The sequence below is a fragment of the Antechinus flavipes genome, chromosome 5, assembly GCF_016432865.1.
Source record: "Antechinus flavipes isolate AdamAnt ecotype Samford, QLD, Australia chromosome 5, AdamAnt_v2, whole genome shotgun sequence".
NCBI classification, from domain to species: domain Eukaryota; kingdom Metazoa; phylum Chordata; class Mammalia; order Dasyuromorphia; family Dasyuridae; genus Antechinus; species Antechinus flavipes.
The window spans coordinates 275380572-275400988 of record NC_067402.1 but is presented as its reverse complement, the minus strand read 5'-3'; the positions used below and the strand labels follow the sequence as shown (position 1 = coordinate 275400988).

At 36.6% G+C, this 20417-nt stretch overlaps 1 protein-coding gene across 6 annotated transcripts in view; it reads right to left on the bottom strand.

The window, feature by feature from the left end:
• MYBPC1 (myosin binding protein C1) overlaps nt 1-20060 on the bottom strand; it is a 108347-nt gene extending 88287 nt beyond the window's left edge. For 2 of the 6 annotated variants that reach the window (XM_052001843.1, XM_052001840.1), the window contains exon 1: nt 19892-20059. In XM_052001843.1, the coding sequence (XP_051857803.1) occupies nt 19892-19916 (25 nt within the window). In that variant the 5' untranslated portion in view covers nt 19917-20059. Of the gene's footprint in view, nt 1-19891 lie in introns of all 6 variants that reach the window. The other 4 variants (XM_052001842.1, XM_052001844.1, XM_052001839.1 and 1 more) reach the window with 3 other exon arrangements.
• Between the last annotated feature and the right edge of the window lie 357 nt (nt 20061-20417).

The following is a 20417-nucleotide window of genomic DNA, read 5'->3' as shown; positions in this document are numbered from 1 at the left end:
ATAAACATTTATTAACTTTCACATCTATGTGCCAGAGACAAAAATTAAAACATTTTCTCCTTCAAGGAGCAAAAATGCAGTCTTCTTTAACTTCCTGTCAACTCAGGCCTTCCTCATCTTAATAAGACTGTGAGAAGATAAACCTTCAAGAATTATTTTGGAAGTATTAAAATAACCCTGGGTGAGTGATCTTACCCTGTTTACCTCAGTTTCCTCATCAGTAAAATGAACCAGAAAAGGAAATGGCAAACCTCTCCAGGATCTTTGCCAAGAAAATCCTGAATGGAGTCACCAAGGGTCACACTGACTGAAAAACGAGTAAGCAACGACTAAAATGAAGGGGATTCCGAGCTATCCCAAGAACCATGGACTCGGCACTGAATTTGGGGGGAGCAGGGGAGTCAAGCCCTTGCCGTTAGCTCAGTTGGCTCTCCCGCTGGTGTGTCATGTTTTCCACTTCCCCAGCAGAGACCTCTCCCTCACCCGCAGCACCGAATTCTTTTGAAAGGCTGAATCTATTTGTGGATGTTTTTTTCCGTACTGTCACCTACTGTAAAAAGGCCCAGGTATGCTACCAATGGCATCGCCGCATGGCATGTGCCATGGGATCCTAACTGACATACACGGGTGGCAGCCCTAAACAGGGATGACTGTACATGGTCTTCTTTCTGCTGCTCTATAAAGGGCTTGGTCCCTTTCCAGGAGGAGCCCACTTCTTGCTCTCGGGAGTCAAGGGCTTCATAATTAGTCATTTAAAGGGAAAGAAACATCCCATAAGCCTTTTGGAAAGTCCTTCCTGCATCATGGAAAGAAGGCTAGAGCTCTACTCTGAGCTCCACTTATATCACTGTGTGACTCTAAACAGCATTTCTCATTCGTAAGACAAGGGCATTGAATCATATACCATTAAAAGTCCAGTATTCTATGCATTAAATATGAATATATTTATATTTAATTAAATGTGAATACATTAATCATTGATTAGATGAGATAGTACATGTAAAGCATCTACAAAGTTGATATTATTTTTTAAAATTTTTATTTTTTTGGCAAGGCAATTGGGATTAAGTGATTTGCCCAGGATTACAAAGCTAGTGAGTGTTAAGTGTTAGAAGTTAGATTTGAACTCAAGAGGTAGAGCTATATCCACTATAGCACCCCCTGGCTGCTATTCTTATTCTTGTTTACAAAAGCAACCATAAACCTTGCTCTATCTCTCCATAAAAGCCTAGATAAAGCATGGCTTGATGGATAGGGAGTGAGGAAGACCTGGATTCAAATTCCACCTCTAATACCTGCTAGCTGCAAGACAAATTATTTAACTTCTCAAAGCCTCCATTCTCTGATCTGTAAAATGGGAATAATAGTATTTATTCTTCCTACCTCACAATATTACAATAACAAAATGGACATAAAATACAACCTTAATGCGTTTTACAGTTCTAATGAAGTCAGTTCTAGTTCCCAGGACAGGGTAAGTGACAGAGCTATGGAGCTGGTACAGATGCCCAGGACTTTAGAATTCATACAAAGTGTTTTTTCCCCTGACAAAAGTAAGATTGTGAAATTAAGATCTGAAACTGGATCACAATAAATAAACCAGTTTATCTGTAAGAAAAAAATGTCAAAGATGTTTATTCCTCCTCCCTAGAGTGAGACAGAAAATGCCCAGGGTATAGGATCAGATGGAAGAAAAGCACTACATTTTGTAAACTAGATAAATTTTATAGTTTCTTTTGCTTGATGCAGCTTTTATCTCCCAGAATTGGAATACACCTTAGGGCAGTGGTCCTCAGAGTGTAGTCCAAAGAATTGTTGGGGTCTCTGAAATCCTTTCAGAGGGTCTACAAATTCAAAATTATTTTTTATTTCTAACATAGTAAATAGCTATAAATATAACCCATGTGAACAAAAACTCTTTGAACAGATCCTAGATAGTTTTTTTTTTTTTTAACAACATGAAGATACTGAGAACAAAAGTTTGAGAACCACTGCCTTAGGGTATCGCCAAGAATAACAAATGAAGAAATTGAGAAGTGATGGAACAATTGAACCCACACAAGTGGAGAGTCCAGAATTTTAAAATCCATTATTATGTCTCAGTTCAAGGAAGAGAATTCAACATTTCTGAAATTTCTGCTTATGTTTGGCTGTCAGGAGAGACAAAAATTAAATATTCCCAGCTTTGAGGAGCATGCACTCTATAAAAGCTGATTACTGTCAAGTTTATCAGGGTCTAGTTTGGTCTCTCATTTAAGCTGCCTTCCATTCAGGGTCCTAGACATTAGCTAGTTCATTGGTAGCTCAGCTTCTTGGCTTTGGCCCAACATTTGGGAAAAAAAGACTCCCCGGATTAGAAGATGAGTTCTTGACCATTCTCCAAGTAATATTCATTTCACATTATTCCATAAGGACATTGCTGTGCAGGGGGATGGAACAAGGAGGCCTGGGATATTCCGTGTAGCTCTTGCTCCAAGCCTTCTTTGGGCCTCTCATTAGGTTCCTTTTTAAAAATAGAGGAAGGAGATGTCTGATGTCAGGTGTGACCATAAAAAGAAAATTCGCCAGCACAGATCACAGTGTCTGTCAATCAATTGCCTATCCACCTGCCTGCATTCATATATATTTATATATAATGTTCCTCATTTGCTTGGCTCAGGAAATTGCTTAATTCAGGCTCTTTTGTACCCTCTGAGAACAGAATCTGGAAAACTAACTATGTGATTCTATGACTAATTACTTTAAGACATTTCAGTCATTCCTGGAATAAAGATAAAATCGACATACTCCCCAAATTCAAGAAGTACAATATTTTTGTTTAAAGAGGAGCAGGCTATAGTGGAAGGAGTGCTGGATTTGCAATCCAAGGACCCTGGTTCAAATACTTGTTTTGTTATATTTCCAAGTGGTTTGGGGCAAATTTCTTTTCCCAGCTGTACCCTAGTTCCCCCTTTTATAAAACGAGGGAGTTGGACTAGATCAGGGTTTCTTAACCCAGGATCTACAGATTCATCCTTCAGTTTCGAGAGTTTCATGAACTTGGAAGGGGGATATATTTTGATAATAGTTTTTTCATAGAACTGATTTTTGTTGTAATGTATTTTATTTATTATAATATCATATATGCTAATTAATAAAATAATTGATATTAAAATAATATAATAATATTGTTAATGAATATTATTTATAATATTTATTTATCTACTTTATACATTTATATATATATACACATATATGTATTCTTCTGAGACATGGTTCTTAGGCTTTACCAGATGGCAAAGAGGTCTATGATATACCAAGAGCCTGAGAACCCTCAGACTAGATGATTTCTAAGATCTTTTAAAAAAAAATCCTATACTCCGATTAGAGAGAAAATATATATTCACCTACTCAGAATTAATTAATTCATATTCAAATATTCAAAGGGCTGACACACGGAAAAGAGATTACTTTTGTTCCATCTGACCGCAGAGGGCCAAACAAGAAGCAAGAACCTGAAGTTGAAAAAAGACAAATTGAGACTTGATTTATAATATATTTAGATCTAGATGTAAATATATAGATATATGTATATGTACATATACATATATGATATTTATAATATAGTTATTTATATTTAATTTGATTTATAATGCAATATAATTTATTATAATACAAAGCTTCTTAACCATTAGAAACTTTTGGAAGTGGAATGGACTGTTCCAAGAAATGTATGGGGGACCTCCTCCCAGGAAGTCTTAAAGCAACTGGCTAGATGTGGTAGGAAGGGCTCTACTCTAAAGTCTCTGTTCACTCTGTGATTCTAAGAAAGGGGAACACCCTGTCCCCACCTGTACCCAGGACAAAAGGACGGACTGTTTCCCATTAAACAGCTGAAAAGCTCTGACCAGTCATAAAATGAGAGGTCTAGAGGAAGAAGGTCCCATTTAGTCCAGTCTCTTCATTTTTCAGATAAGGAAAATAAGATCCAGGGGGATTCACTGACCTGCCCAGGGATACCTGGGTAATAAATATACGGTTTTGCAATAGAATGGAAAATGGAGGACTGGCAGTAGAAATCTCTGGGGAACTGATCCAGGGTATATTCTGATATGCTGGTGGATCTATGAACTCAGTAACGATATGTTCCCTCCAATGGTACAGATTGCTATCCATCCAAAAGTGCCCTTCCTGCGAGATTCCTTTGTCTCCTCCCACAAATTCATAATAAAGGGGGTCCACCTGAACCACCTACACATTAAATCCAAATCATGAAACAGAGAACCAATTTTTATGTTTGGGCTTAATTATAAGGAGAATATTTGACTCAGGCCATTGGCAGAGGAGGGAATTAATCATCACAAGGGGTCCAGAAGAGAGAAATTACAATAATAGTTTAATCACACCCCCCCTTCCCAGAATACTTTCAAAATGGAATTGAAATGAGAAGGATTTGAATGGATAATTAGCCTTTCTGAGGTTGTGTGTGTGTGTGTGTGTGTGCTGTCATGGACTTTTTTTTTTCCTAAGGCAATTGGGGTTAAGTGACTTGCCCAGAGTCACACAGCCAGAACATGTTAAGTGTCTGGGACCAGATTTGAACTCAGGTCTTCCTGACTCCAGGGCTGATGCTCTATCCACTGCACCACCTACCTACCCCCTTTCAATGAACTTTTTAAAGCAGGAAAATTCTGTTTTTCAAATAAAAATTTTTATTTTAAATTTTTTTCTTTAGAAAATAGTTCTGAAAATGCTCTAAATTACTATTGATCAGAGAAATGCAAATTAAGACAACTCTGAGGTACTTCTATATATCTCTCAGCTTGGCTAAGATGACAGGAAAAGATAATGAGGAATGTTGGAGGGGATGTGGGAAAACTGGGACACTGATACATTGTTGGTGGAATTGTGAACAGATCCAACCATTCCGGAGAGCAGTTTGAAACTATGCCCAAAGAGTTATAAAATTGTGCATAAACTTTGATCCAGCAGTGTTCCTACTGGGCTTATACCCCAAAGAGATCATAAAGGAGGGAAAGGGATCCACATGTACAAAAATGTTTGTGGCAGCTCTTTTTGTAGCAACAAAGAACTGGAAACTGAGTGGCCATCTAAGCCAACAAGAATCCTCTCTGTAACATTTTTAACAAGTAGACCTCCAGCCTCTTTTTGAAAACTACTAGCAATGGAAAAACACTCAAGGCTACTTTGGTACAGCTCTAACCATTAGGAAAGCTTTTCTTTCAATGAGTTACGATCTGCCTCTTCTGTTTCTAATGATTCCTCCTAGGGCCAAGTCTAATTCTCTTCATGTGATAACCACTGAAACATATTTTCATATATCCATTTAGTCTTCTCTTCATGTTAAAACTGATGCCCATCATTTGGAGAATGGCTGAGTAAGTTATGGTATATGAATGCAAGGGACTATTATTGTTCTAGAAGAAATGATCAGCAGGATGAATACAGAGAGGCCTGGGGAGATTTACGTGAACTGATGCTGAGTGAAATGAGTAGAACCAGGAGACCATTGTACATGGTAACAAGAAAATTATATGATGACCAATTCTGACGGATGTGGCTTTTTTCAATAATGAGTGATTCAGGCCAGTTCTGATGATCTTGTGATGGGGAGAGCCATCTGCACCCAGAGAGAGAGAGCTGTGGGAACTGAGCGTGGATCACAACACCGTATTTTCACTCTTTTTGTTGTTGTTTTCTTGCATTTTGTTGTGGAAATATATATATAGAAGAATTGCACATGTTTAACATATTGGATGACTTTCTGTCCTAGGGGAGAGAGGATGGGGGAAGGAAGGGAGAAAAAATTTGGAACACAATGTTTTACAAGGGTGAATGTTGAAAATTATCTATGCATATTTGAAAAGAAAAAGCTTTAAAAAAAAAAAAGAGGGACAGATAGGTGGTGCAGTAGATAGAGCACTCAAGAGGACTGAGTTCAAATCCAGCCTCAGACACTTAACACTTCCTGGCTGTGTGACCCTGGGCAAGTCACTTAACCCCAATTGCCCCAGGAGAAAAAAATTAATTCTGGGTGGGGGGAAAAAGGGGCAGAAATGTAAAATCCTTAGCTTAGAGTCTAATATGAAGTAGAAATTATTTGTATTTAACTCAAGTATAAGCCAAAGGGATTTTCTTCATTGTTCTGCCCTCCTGTAGCATAGGAGGTAATGTGTCCATTTTCAAATACAAAAAAAAATTTTTAAAAAGAAGAAACTATTTCTAGACCCATTAAAGAATCCAAGATCCAAAGAAGAAGAAAGAACTAAGAAACAGGAAATTACTTTCCATTTACAATGACCAAACAACCCCCGCCATGTCTACCACTATTCTCTTGCCTCCTGTAATAAAATACAAGTTTTTATACTTAAAATTCAAACATATATGTATATATGCATATATATGTGTGTGTATATATAGATACATATATGGAGTATATACACGTGTGCCAGATAGTTTATATTGTATACATATACAAACATATCTGTATATATATATATATACACACACACATATATATATTTATCTACATATATATACATATATATATTATAGACAGAGAAAGAGAGATGGAGTAACAAGTTGGGCTGAGAAACATGTCTATGAAACTATTGCAGATTCTTTGGGAAAGACCTCTGTGGCCATCTAAGCTAACAAGAATCCTCTGTGTAATATTCTTTATAAGTGGACGTCCAGCCGCTTTTTAAAGACCGCTAGCAATGGAGAAACACTCAAGGCTACTTTGGTACAACTCTAATTAATCATCAGGAAAGCTTCTCTTGCAATGAGTTACAATCTGCCTCTGCTGTTTCTAGCCATGATTTCTAGTTTTTCCTCCTGGGGCCAAATCTAATTCTTCTTAATGAGATAACCATTGAAACATTTCAAGACAACTATCGTCTCATATACCCATTAAGTCTTTTCTTCATGTTAAAAAGCCAGCGTGCCTTCAGCTGACCCTCCCATGGCATGGTTTCTAGGACTCTCAAAGGCTTGTATCTCCTCCTCTGGACATGTTCCAGTTTGTCAGCATCTTTCCTACCATGTAGTACTCACAGTAGTTCAAATACAGTCCAAATTTTAGAAAATTTGCTTCTTTTTTAAATTACCTTCTATGTGTACCTTGTCTAAACCTTATATATAGGCAATTATTTGCAGGTTGTCTCCCTCATTAGAAAGTGAGCCCCTCGAGGAGAGGAACTGGGTTGTTTTTGCTTGTTTGTTGCCTTTCTTCATCTCCACAGTGCTTAGGTACAGTGCCTACCACTTAATAAATGTTTGCTAATTGAGTGCTCTTCATGTAGCTTGACAACAACAGATTTTTTGGCTACAGCATCATATGGTCATCTCACGTTAAGCTTTCAGTCCACTAAAACCTTCAGAAATTTTTTTTGTTTTTTTACAAGAACTGTTGTCAAGGTAATCCTGCAATTGTATAGTTGTTAAATATATATATAAATTACAGTATAGAATGTTACCTTTATCCCTATTAAATTTCACGTTATCTGATTTGGCCTATAATTCTAACCTGTTGAGATCTTTTTGGATCCTGACTGCCATCCAACATGTTAGCTCTCCCTTCCAGCTCAGTGTCATCTGTAAATTTGATAAGCATGCCATCTAAGTTAAGCCTTCAACAGAATCATTGATAAATATGATAATGAGCCCAGGGCCAAGATCCCTAGAGGTCCTCCATTAGAGATTTTTCCCACCCAGATTGATGACTACTCATTGGGTCCAGTCACTCCATCAGTACCCAAATCCACCTAACCATGCTGTTATCTCCATCTGGCACACTCACAAGAGGTATTGTCAAATGCTTTGTGGAAACCTAGTTATATTATGTCCCTGGACTTCCACTGATCATTTGATCTGGTCTCCTTTTGAAAAAAAAAATGGAAATGAGATTAGTCTGGAATGACCTGTTATGATGAAAACCTACTCTTAATGGCCACCATTTCCTTTTGTAAATGCTCACAAACCCAAACTTTAGTAACAAATTCTAAAATTTATTTAGAAATTTTATTTATTTATTTTAATAATTATATTATTCTAATAAATAATTGTTTATTATTTAGGAAAAAATGTCAAGTTCATTGGTTTCTAATTTCAAGGACCCACCCTTTTATGACTGCCAAGGCATTTGCCTATATATAATCCTATAACACCTCTCCAACTGCAATGCTTTTCCAAAGATTAATGGCAGTAGCCCAATAAGCACACCCATAAATCTGTTTACTCTGAGATACTGCCTCTTCAGGACAGTCTTAGTGACTGGAAGTATGGTTAGCAAAGCTAGGGACTTTCTTGTCATTTTCTCTCCTAGTTTCTATTCCAACTCCTTGTTTCATTCTATGCTTTCCAGAGCAAGAGTGAAAAATATACTCGGTATTTTGAGCTCTCTGTTCATTTTAAACTAAACTTATATCCATCTGAGTACCACAAGCCCAAATGCAACTAGAAAATTCAATCATTTCAAATATAGCTTGGATGGACCCCTCAAAAGCTGAAGAACTGTTGATGCAGAAATACCCGTCTTAGGTCATGCATTTCATACATGAAGCGAATCAACTAGGCCAGAACTTCTGGTCACTTTTCACTATTTTTGTTATAAAACTCATTTTTTAAAATTTCCCTTCAGCCAGAGACTGTGGCTCTATTAAACATAAGTTCTTGAATCTTTGGCCCATTCCCAAAGCAACACACTGAAGCATTGTTCCATCTCATAAAATTTTATAGCCCTTATCTACCTTCAGATTGCAGTGCCTCGATGGTCGCTTCTATTATTAGGATGTACTGAAAGTTGAGTAAAAAGAGAAGGCAGAGGCAGGTAAGTTATTTTTTTTAATTCAAGTAGAAGATGAAGCTTTGATTTTCAGTTGTTCCAAAATCAGAGCAATAGAAAGTCAGTACAGCATGGCGGTGAGAGCACTGGATTTAAAAGCAGGAGTTTTGAGTCAGTGCCTTATTCTGACATTTCCTGGGTGACTTGGGCAAGTGAATTAAGCCCTTTGTGCTTTGATTTTGTCAAGCTTCCTCAAAGAACTTTGTAAATAATAAAGGACTATATAAATTTGAGCTATTAAAAACAATTTAAAGACCTTTTAACTTTCATCATTCAATACAGTAAAGACTGGACATACTAAAGGATGTCCCTGATATTTCTGGGTGGGAAAGGTGTTTTAGCTTTCTCAATATAGATTTCATAGATTAAAAAAGGGTGTAGGTGAAAAAAAATCCCTAATTAATAAACAAACTATTGGAAGTATTCATAAAAGCACAGGTTAATAATTTCAGTGATTAAACTTGCTAAGTGAACTGTGAAAAATTAAATTCAAATGAAACAGACGTTTAAGGCTCAAATAGGACAAAAATTATTTCCCTGCTTGGCCACACCCACAATACTCCAAAAGATAAAGCCAATTGAAAGACAGCTTCCTGAGGGTACGAGTCATTTTTTTTTCCTTTACTTCTGACTCCTGTCACTCTTCTCAGGATTGATTATACTATATTCCTATTTCTCCCTCTTACCTCCTATAACCCTACAACTGGTTTACTTGTTCTGTGTATACATGGCATTCCACCTCTGTTTTCTGTGTCTCTATATATTCTGATTCCCATGTCTGCAGGGTTCTCTCTTTTTAGCTTTGCCTCTCAGAAGCCATGTTCCTTTCACAGATCAATTTAAGTGCTACTTCCTACAGGAAGCCTTTCTAGATTTCCTTCCCATTCCTTTGCCTCGGTCAATTCCCACAGTCATTAATACCTTGACCCATTACTTTGTGTTTCTTTTGTAAATAATTTGTATTTACTTATCAGTATTTGAGTTGTATCTATGCCCAAAGGGCCATAAAATTGTGCATACTCTTTGACCTAGCAGTGCCATTATTGGGTCTGTACCCCAAAGAAATCACAAAGGAGGAAAAAAGACCCACACATACAAAAATGTTTGTAGCGGCTCTTTTTGTGGTGGCGAAGAACTGGAAAATGAGTAGATGCCCATCGATTGGGGAATGGCTGAATAAGTTATGGTATATGAAGGTAATGGAATATTATTGTTCTATAAAAATGATGAACAAGCTGATTATAGAAAGTCCTGGAAAGATTTACATGAACTGATGCTGAGTGAACCAAGCAGAACCAGGAATACATTGTACACAATAACAGCAAGATAGTGCAATGAAAAGACTTGGTTCTTCTTAGTGGTACAGTGAACCAAAGCAATCCCAACAACTTTTGGATAGAAAATGCCATCTGCATCCAGAAAAAAGAACTAAGGAAACTCAATGTAAATCAACACATGTTATTTTTTTTTCTCTCCCATGGTTTGTCCCCTTTTGCTCTGATTTTTCTCTCCTTACATGATTCTTAAAGCAATGTGTATTAAAAATAAATAAATTTACTACAACTTTATATATACATATATAATCTCACAGCAGAATGCAACCTTTCTGAGAGCTCCGGATCAGTCTAGTTTTTGTTTTTTTTTTTTTTTTTTTGTATCTCTAGTACATAATACAGTGCCTGGTATATAGTAGTAGTTTGATAAATGTTTGTTGAATTGAAATGAAAATTGAAGGGAATTGAATTTTGTAAATTTCAGATCTATATATCTATACATATATGCATGTATATATAGATATATAGTGTGTGTGTATATTTATAGTTACATTCTAGGTTTTTTTTTTTTAAGCAACCTTTGCCCAATGATCTCCCTTCTAGGTTGGTATCTCTCTGAGGATTCCACCCATTGACCAGGGTGTTTTGAAAATCTTTCAAATAACAAAACATTATTAATACCTCGATCTACTTGAAACCCGAACCATCAAACTGTGCCCTATGACAATTTCTTTTTTAAAAAAATTTTTAATTGGAGCTTTTTATTTTCAAAACATATGCAAGAATAACTTTTCACCATTAACCTTTGTAAAGCCTTGTGTTCCAATTTCCCCCCTTCCCTCCACCCCCTCTCCTGGATGGCAAATAATCCAATATATCTTAAATATGGTATAAATATTTGCAAATCCAGTATAAGCATACATATTTATACAATTATCTTGCCACACAGGAAAAAGTCAGATCAAAAAGGGGGAAAAAAGAGAAGCAAAATAAAATGCGAGCAAACAACAACAAAAAGTGAAAATGCTGTGTTGTGAACCACTTTCAGTTCCCACAATCCTCTCTCTGAGTGTGGATGGTTCTCATCATCACAAGATCATTAAAACTAGCCTGAATCATCTAATTTTGAAAAAAGCCACGTCCATCAGAATTGATCATTGTATAATCTTGCTATTTCCGTATACAATGATCTCCTGATTCTGCTCTATGACAATTTCTGAAGCAGCTAAGGAGAACGGTGGGTCTGCATGAGTTCAAAGAGTGTCCCCTGGGAAAAATCACTTAACTTCTGCTTGCCTCAGTTTCCTCAAATGTAAAACAGCACCTACTTCACAGGATTGAAATAATAGTTGTAACGTGCCTCGCATACAGTAAGCACTCTATAAATGCTGATTCCTTTCCTATTCCCTAAAGTCAAAATGAGACAGAGCACTGAGGAAGTTCTCTAACACAGTAAAAATAAGCAGATACTGAGAGAGAATCTTAAAACTGGCAAAGGACTAATTACTTCAAAACAATCCTGTGCTAACAAAGCATCATACCTATTTTACAGATAAGAAAACTGAGGTTTGGAAACCCCAAGTAATTTGCCCACGGCCACATAGCTAAGGTTGGTGGTGAAATCTGAACCAAGTTCTTCCTGCCTTTAAGCCCAGATCTCTCTCCTCTACTTCTCCCCATCTCTTTGGTCTCACAGCTACACTGTATCTCCAGAGTATCAGCTTTCATTGCCTTTGAAACAGCCCTTCAGAGTCCTACTCTGGACTCAGCGTCAGCTCTGAGAGACCTGAGAACAAGAGTGACTCTTCCGAAGACATGCTGCATGAGAAGCGAGGATGTAGCTTGTTTTTCAAAAGCTTTTTCAAAGTGATATATTTAGGACCTATGAGAGGAAAGAATTGGCCAGTCCTTTATTTATCTTCCTAACAGGTGCAGCATGGAGCTCCATAAAGACAGCCAGCCTACTGAGGGGACAGCTCTTGCCAAGTGCAAAGCCCCCTCTAGTGTACAGTTCCCTTCTGGGCATTCCCGTAAAGAGACATACTAAATCCACCCCACAGATTGTCAGGATAGCAGAGCAAATTTTCTCAGGGGAGAAAATGGGGTGGAAAAATAATATTTTGGCCATGGTGGCTACGGTTTGCCACTTTAAGTCAGTAGGAAAATATTTTTTTTCACTAGAAAACAAAATCAATCCTCTGAATCAATCATATTTCTTCACCCATTTGAGTCCTGGAGAAAGATTTTTCTCCCTCAAAAATACTGTCATACTTTTGGAAGTGAGATATCACCCTGTGTCACCAGGGTGGAGGATGAAGGTCAAAGAGTAAATATGAGAGGAGGGTTCACATGACAAGGCATGGCATGGCGCTGGCTTTTTCCCTGGCCCATGAGCAAAACTTTGAGCCATGCTTAGAAATAGGGGAGAGGTAACAAAAGCTATTACACAAACACCTAGTTTTCATGCTTGTCCAAAATTGGAACATCAAGTCTTTTTTAAAAGCCTAAGAAGGAAAGAACTTTTGTAAATTTTCCTGATCCAAACCATTGGGGGAAAAAAGAAATTTATGTAAAACGCAGGGTCAAAAAGGAACTGGAACAAAAAGCCAATACTTTAAATTTTGAAGGCAAAAGAATAATCTGCTATCTCTGGCATGACCTCAAAAAAGAGATCTGAGATCCAAGCAAATGGGTGGGTAAAAGAGGAAGCATTAGAACAAAACAAAACACAAATACAACAGGCATACAGTCTTAGAGTGGAAAGGGACTTCGGGATCATCTAGTTCTCTCCTTCATTTTGCATATATATATATATGTATATATATATGAAATAATAACAATTATTATTATTATTATTAAAGACAAGTCTGAGTCAATTCTCTGGTCAAAATCTTCAGTGGCTCCCTATTGCCTCTTGTATGAAACACAGAATCACTGTAATATTATGCACACCTAAAATTCCAGCTATCATGTTAATCCTCTTCATGTAGTCTACTTTCTTGTCAATATGGACTCTACTATGCTCCCTTTAGTAGGTATCATTCCATTTTGGGGCCCTGTGCCTTCAGACTTTCCTCAATGTCTGGACTATACTCCCTGCAATTCTCTCAGACTTCATCTCTTTCTTGAACCTTTTTGTACATAGTAGGTGCTTTAAAATGTTCATTGGATTGAGCCTAGCTTTTCTATTTTCAAAATAAATGTTGATTGACTGATTTCTCCTTTTTCATATTTTTTGGGTCTTCAATGTGCTATATTAGTCTTTAAGAAGATATTAATTTTCAAAAAGTCACAGTTGAATTCATACTCAGGTTCAAATGTTGTTATTTCCAAACAAAAACCTCTCTGGTTCTAGAGGGAAGTGGTCTCTGATTCTTAGTAAAAGTGTAACTTTGTGATAGGGGGAAACTTGAAGGTGTTCCCACCAGTCTGTTCTTCAGAAACTAATCTTGGAAGTTCATTTCTCTGGAGCAGGCAAGGCTGGGGGCAGGGATGGAGAAGCATAAGATAATCTACCTAGGAATCATCCACTGTCTCTCAAATTAAGATACAGCACTCTTCACTAGAAAATAATTTCCTTTAGGGTAGTGACTGTTTCATTCAAAGTAGTTGCATCCTCAGCACCTGGCATAGTGTTTGACACATAGTAGGTGCTTAATAAATACTTGTTAATTAGATTTGTTTAATGCATAAAGATTACTATTTTTAACAATCATTCAACAGCCATCAGAAAAGTAAAAGGGGCTACAATGCTCCAGTTTCTAGAGCAGTGGTTCTCAAAGTATGGTCAAGAGAATCCTGGGGATCTCTGAAATGCTTTTAGAGAGTCTACAAATTCAAAAATAGTTTTTATTTCCAATATGGTAAATGTCTATAAATGTAATCCAGATAAATACAACCACTCTGGAGAGATCCTCAATCATTTTTAATAGGACAAAGATACTGAAAACAAAAGTTTGAGAACCATTGTTCTAGATTCTTAAAATGGGAAGTTGGGATGGGAGGTGCAGAAATGGCCAGTGGAAGGATCCTTTCTAGACTAATGAGGCAAAACTTCCAAATTAACAGCAACAGAATTATATGAGGTTGAAGTTCTTTCTTTCAGTCTATCTCAAGCTGTTTTATTATACTATCCTAACTGCTTTTACTGGGCCACAAGCTTTATTCTTGATAATCCACGGGCCATAAGGTCTATTCTTGAGAATATAAATCCTACTCGTTACTGATGTCGCTACCTCCAAATCCTATTCTCAAGAGAACGGTGCTCTACTTTGATTTTTTTCCTAGTCTGGGTTGGGGATTAGGAGAGACATTACAAAGTAGGGGACATTACAAAGGTAAAGTTTCCAAGTATTAAATAAAATACAGAGTAGGTTTATGTCTGCTTGAACATGTGGGACATTGGAAAAGAATATTCTTTCTTTCCAAAAGGGGTTTCCTAGGTCACTAGGAATAACTTCAATGGATTAAGATTTAATAAGACCTCCATTAGAATTCTTACTGCATCTGACCTTCCTCCTTCCTAAGACTCAGGCTCATCGCCAAACTCTTAGAATTAGCGTCTTGCAGGTTAATAGGGAGCCGTGTGAAACATCCTTATGATTTGGGCATCAGAAAATATTGAAAACTCTATTGAGCTGCTAACTCTATCTTGTTTCTGGATCCCTGGAACTCCAAAATACAAAAGACAGCCAGATGGAGCCAATGGCTCCCTTCTGATTCAAAGGAAGCGATCCCTCTGTTAATGGTAGAATGCTATTCTTGCTAAAAAACACAAAACCTACATGTCCTAAGTACACTTGCCTTGGTGGAAGGATTTCTGCAAATGGTGTGAAATTAGCTTAGGAAGGTTGCCAAAACTTGGTGGCCTGCCTGGTTCATGTGGCTAACTTTTGGGAAATGGCTGGTATCAGCAAATCACAATTGGGGAAGAAAAAAAAAAAGAATCATCTAAGACATTGAATGAGTTTCTACATTCCCAAGGACAAAATACTAGGATGTAAATTTATTAATAGCAGGGGTCCTTCATGTGTTTGATCACAGTTTCGCCTCTTTGGAGAAAAATACCTTGAATGGGCTATTTATATTATTTGGTTATGTGGGCAAGTCCCTAAAGCCCCCTAAGCTTCTGTTTCCTCATCTGCAAATTGGAGATAATAGTTATTTATTTATTTTGCTGAGGCAATTGGGGTTAAGTGTCTTGCTCAGGGTCAGACAGCGAGGAAGTGTTAAGTGTCTGAGACCAGTTTTGAACTCAGGTCCTCCTGACTTCAGGGCTGGTGCTCTAATATTGGGTCACCTAGCTTCCCAGAGATAATAATTATTATAGTGTATATTCCATAGGGTGGTGGTTAGAATTAAATGATATTTTACATATATATGTATATTTACATATATATTATATATATTTATGTTATTTATATATATGTTGTATATTTCATATATAATGTTATTTATATTATATTAATATATATAATAGTGCTTTGTAAACATTAAAGCTAATAAAAATGATAGTTTTTTGTTTTTTGGGGGGTTTTTTTTTGCGAGACAATCAGGGTTAAGTGGTTGCCCAGGGTCACACAGCTCATAAGTGTTACATGTCTGAGACTGGATTTGAACTCAAATCTTCCCGATTCCAGGGCCGTGCTCTCTCCACCACACCTTCTAACCATCTAGCCAATGACGATAACCATTACTGATTTTTTATTTTTTAGACAGAACCTGCAATTTTATTAGCGTAAGTAACTCCCAATAATATAACTCTCTCTAGCAATGTCAGCTAGGAACTATCCTGCCATTTGACATCTTAGAGGGTTCCCTGAGAAGTTACTGGGATTATACAGCCAGGATACATATAGCTAAGGCTTGAATCAACCCAGGTCTTCTGGACTCTCAGATTGGCCATTTATCCATTTTGCGTCACTGTCTCATTATTATTATTATCTCCTATTGTTGTATTATTATAATTACTGGTATTACTATTTTGAATCAACAATTTTTAAATCAAACTCTAAACAATGAGAGTTTTGAAAATGCTGCTAGTTTGTAGGAATGATACCAGGAGGGCCCATACATGTAGAAGAAGGTCGTGGAAACTTGTCTCCACCAAATGTAAAACTCAAAGAGAAAGTTTTGTTTCTTATTCTCTCTGAATTGTGTAAATGTAGTCTAACATTACCTCACTAGCTGCCCAGGATAGAGAGGAGAAGGTCTGGAGCTTACAATGCAGGGGGTTCTACCTGTGTGACTGGAAAAATTGTTTAATCTCAGCTGGTCTCAGTTTCCTCTTCTGTAAAGTATGTATGTGTGAGAGGGCTAAACTAGTTGATCACTTTTAAAAAAAAAATTTTTATTTATTTCACTAAGCATTTTGCAATGACATTTTTAAAAATTAATGTTCATTAAAAAAATTGAGTTCCAAATGTCTCCTTCCTTCCTATCTCTCCCTGTCTCTGAAGAAGGCAAATAACTGTGTGACCCTGGGCAAGTCACTTAACCCCAATTGCCTCAGCAAAAAACAAATAAATAAAAAAGAAGGCAAACAACATGTTATAGATTACATATGTAAAGTCATGCCATAATATTTTCCATATTAACCATGTTACAAAAAAAAAAAGGATGCAAAAAAAAAAAACTTCAAAAAATAAAGTAAAAAAGTATAAAGCTAATTGACCTCAAAGAGCTCTTCCTTTAAGTCTTGAGATCCCATGAAAGGATTCTGAATGCATCCGGTCATGCTATTTGGCAGTGATTTGGTGAGATTTTCTATCCCATAGTGGTCAGAATCAAATAATTAGTTCCATAACCGGGGAATTATTTTGTGAAGCTTTGTCCCACTGGATTTTCTTTGAAATAATAAGAACCAACTATGATCCTCTAACGTAATCGTGATAATATTTACTTAACTTCTAAGTCAGTTTCCTCATCTGTAAAATAGGGATAATAATATTTGATCCTCATCGGATCAGATGAGACAAGACATGTAAAGCTTTGTAAACTTTAAAGTGATAGACAAATGCTAGCTGCTATTAATCACTTCATTTCAAACAAGAATCACTTCTGGTCCTTATTATATACTATATTAGGGAATAGGAACTGAACCTCTGATTTGATTGGTACAGGGAAACGTCTCAACCAAATTACACTGGTGGAGATCTCCTCTGCCACTTAAAGTCTTAGAGAGCTGCTGCCCTTCAGCACAGGGATGCAGAGACATGCCCCAAACCCAGGTCTTCCCAGCTCCAGAGTACTCTGGCTTTCTATCGACTCTGCCATTTATACTACATTACCTATATTTTATGGGATATAAGAATCGATATAATAAGAGACCAATCAATCAATCAATAAGTGCTTATTAAGCATCCATTACATGATACATGTTGGGGCTACAGATATAATAAATGAAACAATTCCTATTTGAAATGAGTTTACTTATAGCAGTAAAGCATAAATCTTTATCCTTATGGATAGAGATTTATAGTAATAACAGAGCCCTAAGTAAAACTAAGGGAAAAGGAAGTCTTTCAGAATTCTTTACTATCACAAACTCTGGAGTAGTTTATTAAATATATTTTTTAAAAACCTGACTGTGTAGATGTCACTGAAGAATGCTAAACCAGCCTCTCTAATTGGTCAGAAAATTCAGGGGTCAAGACAGCCCTTGGTTAGGGTCTTGTTGCAATCAAAACCAGGGAAAAGTCTACTACTAATCATCCTTTTTGGGGCTTGAAATGAACTAGATCAGTCTGTCCTTTTACAAATTCAGGGCAGTTTTAAAAGGTTAGAAGCAACATTTTGGTTTTAGTCACAAATCACAGTAGGCATTCCATGGCCAGTAAGCCCTGGAGTAACCAGTCAAGTGACAGATCAAATAAAGAGGACACTTAATGCACATGTAAATCATTTGCATTACAAATCAGACACTTTAGAAGGGTTTGGACTCTCAGCCTGAGATTCTGGATTAAGCTACCATATTCATGCATGCATTTGGTGCAGCTATTTTGGGTGGGATACTTCATCTATCATTGTCCTCCTGTACTAAGTAAAGCCAACTAGTAAACTGATCACCCCAGCCTGTCAACACTCCTGTTTTAATGACATAAAGAAAATAAACTGAAAAGATGCTTCAAATCATTCATTTTCCTTCATAGTTTAAGTTGGAGCCCGAGAACGTGCAGCATCTTTTCCAAAGAGCCACAAAAGGAAAGACTGGAAAGCATTTAAAACAAATTTAAAACAAGTCAGCAAGAACTGGATGCTTCTTAATTCGTCCCTTATGGTCTCTTCCAATCAACTCCTATTCTAATTTTCACAGACAGTTTTTAAGAGTGTAGTAAGCAATAAATAAAAGATGAAGGGGATGAGATTATTTCATTTTGGAGATTTTCCTTCCAAAACTAAGCCTGGCAAATGTGCTATTAATTTGGAGGAATGTGAATAATATAAAGCCAAACTTAGTCATGCTATTTCAACTATTCATTTTATCATTGTTATTTATTTTAAATGATGAAATAATACATAAAATGAATTTCTAAAATGCTCTCTTTACTGATAAGTCTTTTTTTCCTGCAAAATGGGAAATTTTTTCTCATTGGAGGATATATTTACTCTTCTCCATTAAGTCATCTAAAAACTGTAAAATTACCAAATAAAATGTCTAAGAAAATTCTCAAGAAAACAAATCATTGTTAATGAGTCACATAAGTATCGTCTTTTCTATATATTTGCTATATCCTATCTATTTGAGATATATAGAAAAGACTATACTTACATAGCTAATGTTAGAAATACAAGGCTAATGCATTCATGGAAAACTCACAATTTGAGTTTTGATTTAAGTTTATTCATAGCCCATTAGGTTATTAAATTTTCTTATTTGCTATATCCTATATATTTGAGATAAGAAGATTTAACAATTTTCTTATTTGCTGTATCTTATATCGTTGAGATAAAAAAATAGCAATTTTCTTATTTGCTATATCCCATATATTTGAGATAAGAAAATTTAACAATTTTCTTATTTGCCATATCCTATATATTTGAGATAAGAAAATTTAATAATCTAGTGGGTTATGAGTAAACTGAAATCTGTCAAAGATTTCTATTCTGAGTTTTCCATGAATGCATTAGCCTTGTATTTCTAACATTAGCAAAACAATATTGCATGTCTAGCTGGCTGTCCTGCTCTTTCTTCATTTGAAACCTTATCTCTTTTATTAGTTCAATCTGCTAAAAAAGAAGGCATTTCAAAATCTATCTCAAATATTATAAATAAAATAAAATGTTTTTGATAAATGATTTTACTGATGGCAGAATGAAACAAATACAACCAAAAAGGTAACTTCCCAACAATAAAGAATTTAAATGCTCCAGATTGTAAGGACACACAAGATCAAACGTTTATTATTCCAAGCAAAATTCCTCTATAAACTTTGGAAATCAGTTTTTCCTCTCTCTGTTGGATACAATAGGATTTTTTATTAAATAAAAATTATTAAAATTAAAATTTTTAAATATTAAATTAAATTAAAATTATTAAATAAAAATAGGATTTTGTGGGGATTGTTTTAATTTCTTTTTTTTTTTTTGTGGGGGGAGAGATTTTTATCACAACACAATCATCTGACCTAAATTCCCTGATATGACATTTCCTCCCTAAGCCCCAGGGATGACACTAAGTTATCAGACATACTTTAAAAAAAAAAAAAAATGGACCTTGGACTTTCCTTAAAACGCAAGGAAAAGGGAGAAAGAGAGAAGAGAGATCTCTTACCCTCTTTCTTGGTGGGCTCTGGCATTGTGGAGGGCTTCCTTCTTTCCTGTGCCGAATGATGGAGACCCCAAGGCCTGCTGAGAGATGCTGCTGGTCAGTTTGACAAGCAGATGGGGAGAATTCCCGGGCCTTATATACGGCCGGGGCGCCCGATCCCACAGGCGCCTCCTCTGTCCAGCGCGCAGAGATGCTGGAACTTGACAGCGGCTCCGGGAGGCTCGCTCATTACATCTGTCATCTGCAGCCCGGCGCTCTCCCTGCCACTTCAGCTCATGTGGCCGAGGCGAGGGAGCACCTCTGACTTTCTAAATTCAGCAGCTGCAGCTGCATGTTCTCATTTCTCCCCTCTCCCTCCTTCTTTTTCCTCTCTCATCTTCAGTCTTTTTCCCCTCCATCATCTCTCTTCTGCTTTCTCTCCTCTCCCTTCACGCTTCCTTTTTCTCCCTTCCTTTCTGATCCTTTCTTTCTCCTCCTTCCCCTTCCTCTTCCTTCCCTCTTTTTTCCCTTGTCCTATCTTCTTCCTCAA